The sequence below is a fragment of the Rhinolophus ferrumequinum genome, chromosome 20 (assembly GCF_004115265.2).
Source record: "Rhinolophus ferrumequinum isolate MPI-CBG mRhiFer1 chromosome 20, mRhiFer1_v1.p, whole genome shotgun sequence".
Classification (NCBI taxonomy): Eukaryota; Metazoa; Chordata; class Mammalia; order Chiroptera; family Rhinolophidae; genus Rhinolophus; species Rhinolophus ferrumequinum.
The window spans coordinates 31,169,915-31,171,795 of NC_046303.1; the positions used below are offsets into that span (position 1 = coordinate 31,169,915).

General features: G+C 39.4%; 1 protein-coding gene across 1 annotated transcript; it reads left to right on the forward strand.

Moving 5' to 3' along the window:
- Positions 1 to 479: 479 nt before the first annotated feature.
- LOC117012547 (10 kDa heat shock protein, mitochondrial-like) lies at positions 480 to 788 on the forward strand. Its single transcript, XM_033088907.1, has one exon. It carries the CDS (start codon positions 480 to 482, stop codon positions 786 to 788), a length of 309 nt encoding a protein of 102 aa, XP_032944798.1.
- The last annotated feature ends 1,093 nt before the right edge of the window (positions 789 to 1,881 follow it).

Consider the following 1,881-nt stretch of genomic DNA (forward strand, 5'->3'; position numbering starts at 1 on the left):
TTATTCACTTTCATTTTGTAAACGAAGAAACAAAGACTCAGAAAGTAAAGCAATGTGTCTCAAAGCAGAAGGCTAGAAAGTGACAGAGCCAGATCTAAAATTCAGGACTTTGGATTCCCAGGCCGGCAGTTGTTGTAACATACTACAATATCAAAGTAGTACACCTTCTAAGTGAAGACTTAGTGATCACCATCTTTTTCAGTCCTCAATGGGAAAAAAGAGGCACAGAAAGGAAAGCACATTGTCTGGGGTCCCAGAGCTAGTGAAAAGCAGAGCCAAAGTTAGCATTCCTGTCTCCAGGTTTTCAATCCCCTGCTATTTCAATTATACTGCATGATACTAAATATGTACTACTTATCAATAAAGTGGAAGGACTCTGATTTCTAGCAATATGGCAAAATGGTTAAAAAAAAAAAAAAAGACAAACCTTGCGGCAGCGGTGCAAGACCAGAGTACAAACTGCTGCTCCTGCCGGAGTCATGGCAGGACAGGCATTTAGAAAGTTTCTCCCCCTCTTTGACCGAGTATTAGTTGAAAGGAGTGCTGCGGAAACTGTAACCAAGGGAGGTATTATGCCTCCAGAAAAATCTCAAGGAAAAGTATTGCAAGCAACAGTAGTAGCTGTTGGATCCGGTTCTAAAGGAAAGGGCGGAGAGATTCAACCAGTTAGCGTGAAAGTTAGAGATAAAGTTCTTCTTCCAGAACATGGAGGCACCAAAGTAGTTATAGATGACAAGGATTATTTCTTATTTAGAGATGGTGACATTCTTGGAAAGTATGTAGACTGAAATAAATCACTAGTGACGTGGCATCACGTGAAGCTGCCCGTTCCACCGAAGTTCTGAAATCTCGTCATGTAAATAATTTCCATGTCTCTTTTGTAATAAACTAATGATATCCAAAGTAATGACATCCAGTGTCTCTTAAAATTTTGTTCCACTGTACTGATACAAACATTTCCAAATAAAAGTATACAAATAAAAAAAAAAAGACAAGAAAAAGAAAAAAAAATCACTTCTTAGAAAAAGACCCTAAAAATTCTAGATAAAATATTTTAAAACAAATTTTTAGTTCAGGAAAGTTAATGTCCTTAAATAGAGAGTTGAAAATTTTTAAATAAAGTCAGCAAGTACCAGAAAATTTCAGAGGACAAAAAGGACAGAACAGGGTAATCAAGGAGGTGAGGACTTGAGAGGCTATAAACTGCTTAAAGGGCGTCTCAGAATTGTGGTGACATTGAGTTTTCTATCTCGTGGTCTCAAAGGACCTCAGAGCAGGAAGCAAACCTTCAGGTGTCCACAAGATGGAAATTCAGACAGGATCCCACTGCATAAAGCTGGGACCCCAATGGGAAGGATGAATTTAAAAATTAAAGTTATTCTACAGATGAGAACAGTGAAAAATCTTTCCTTTCTCAAACCTGGTGTCGGGTTGGGGGAAGGGAGTGCAGAGAAGCAAAATTTGTCACCCCAAAAGAGGTGTGTCTCTGGCAAGAGGGTTACTTTATTTTTTAGAAACAAAAGACTCAAGAAGAACTTTTGGCCTTCCTCCTAACTGCTTAAAAATTTAGATAGGGGGCCTATTCTAGGAAACAGAGCTAATACCAGAGATACCTACAAAAAAATATGAGCTAGGTGTGGCAGGGGAGACTCTGCAAGATCTAGAGATCAGAATCCACTGTGTCCCATTGTTTCTGCCCACGGCCCAGCAAAACTTTTTTTTTAACCAAATATTTGCTTTTTCACCTCCATGTGAATTGCTTTCCTCCCTTTGGAAGTCCCAACCCACTACGCTCTTCTCCTTAGCTCAAGATGGCATATAACCTTCAACTGCACACCTACTGGATCCTAGTTTACTCCCATTGTGGTTGGAGAGCATGCT

Bases quoted from the DNA above. Each gene is read 5' to 3' on its own strand.
- LOC117012547 (XM_033088907.1), top strand. From the start codon at position 480: ATGGCAGGACAGGCATTTAGAAAGTTTCTCCCCCTCTTTGACCGAGTA.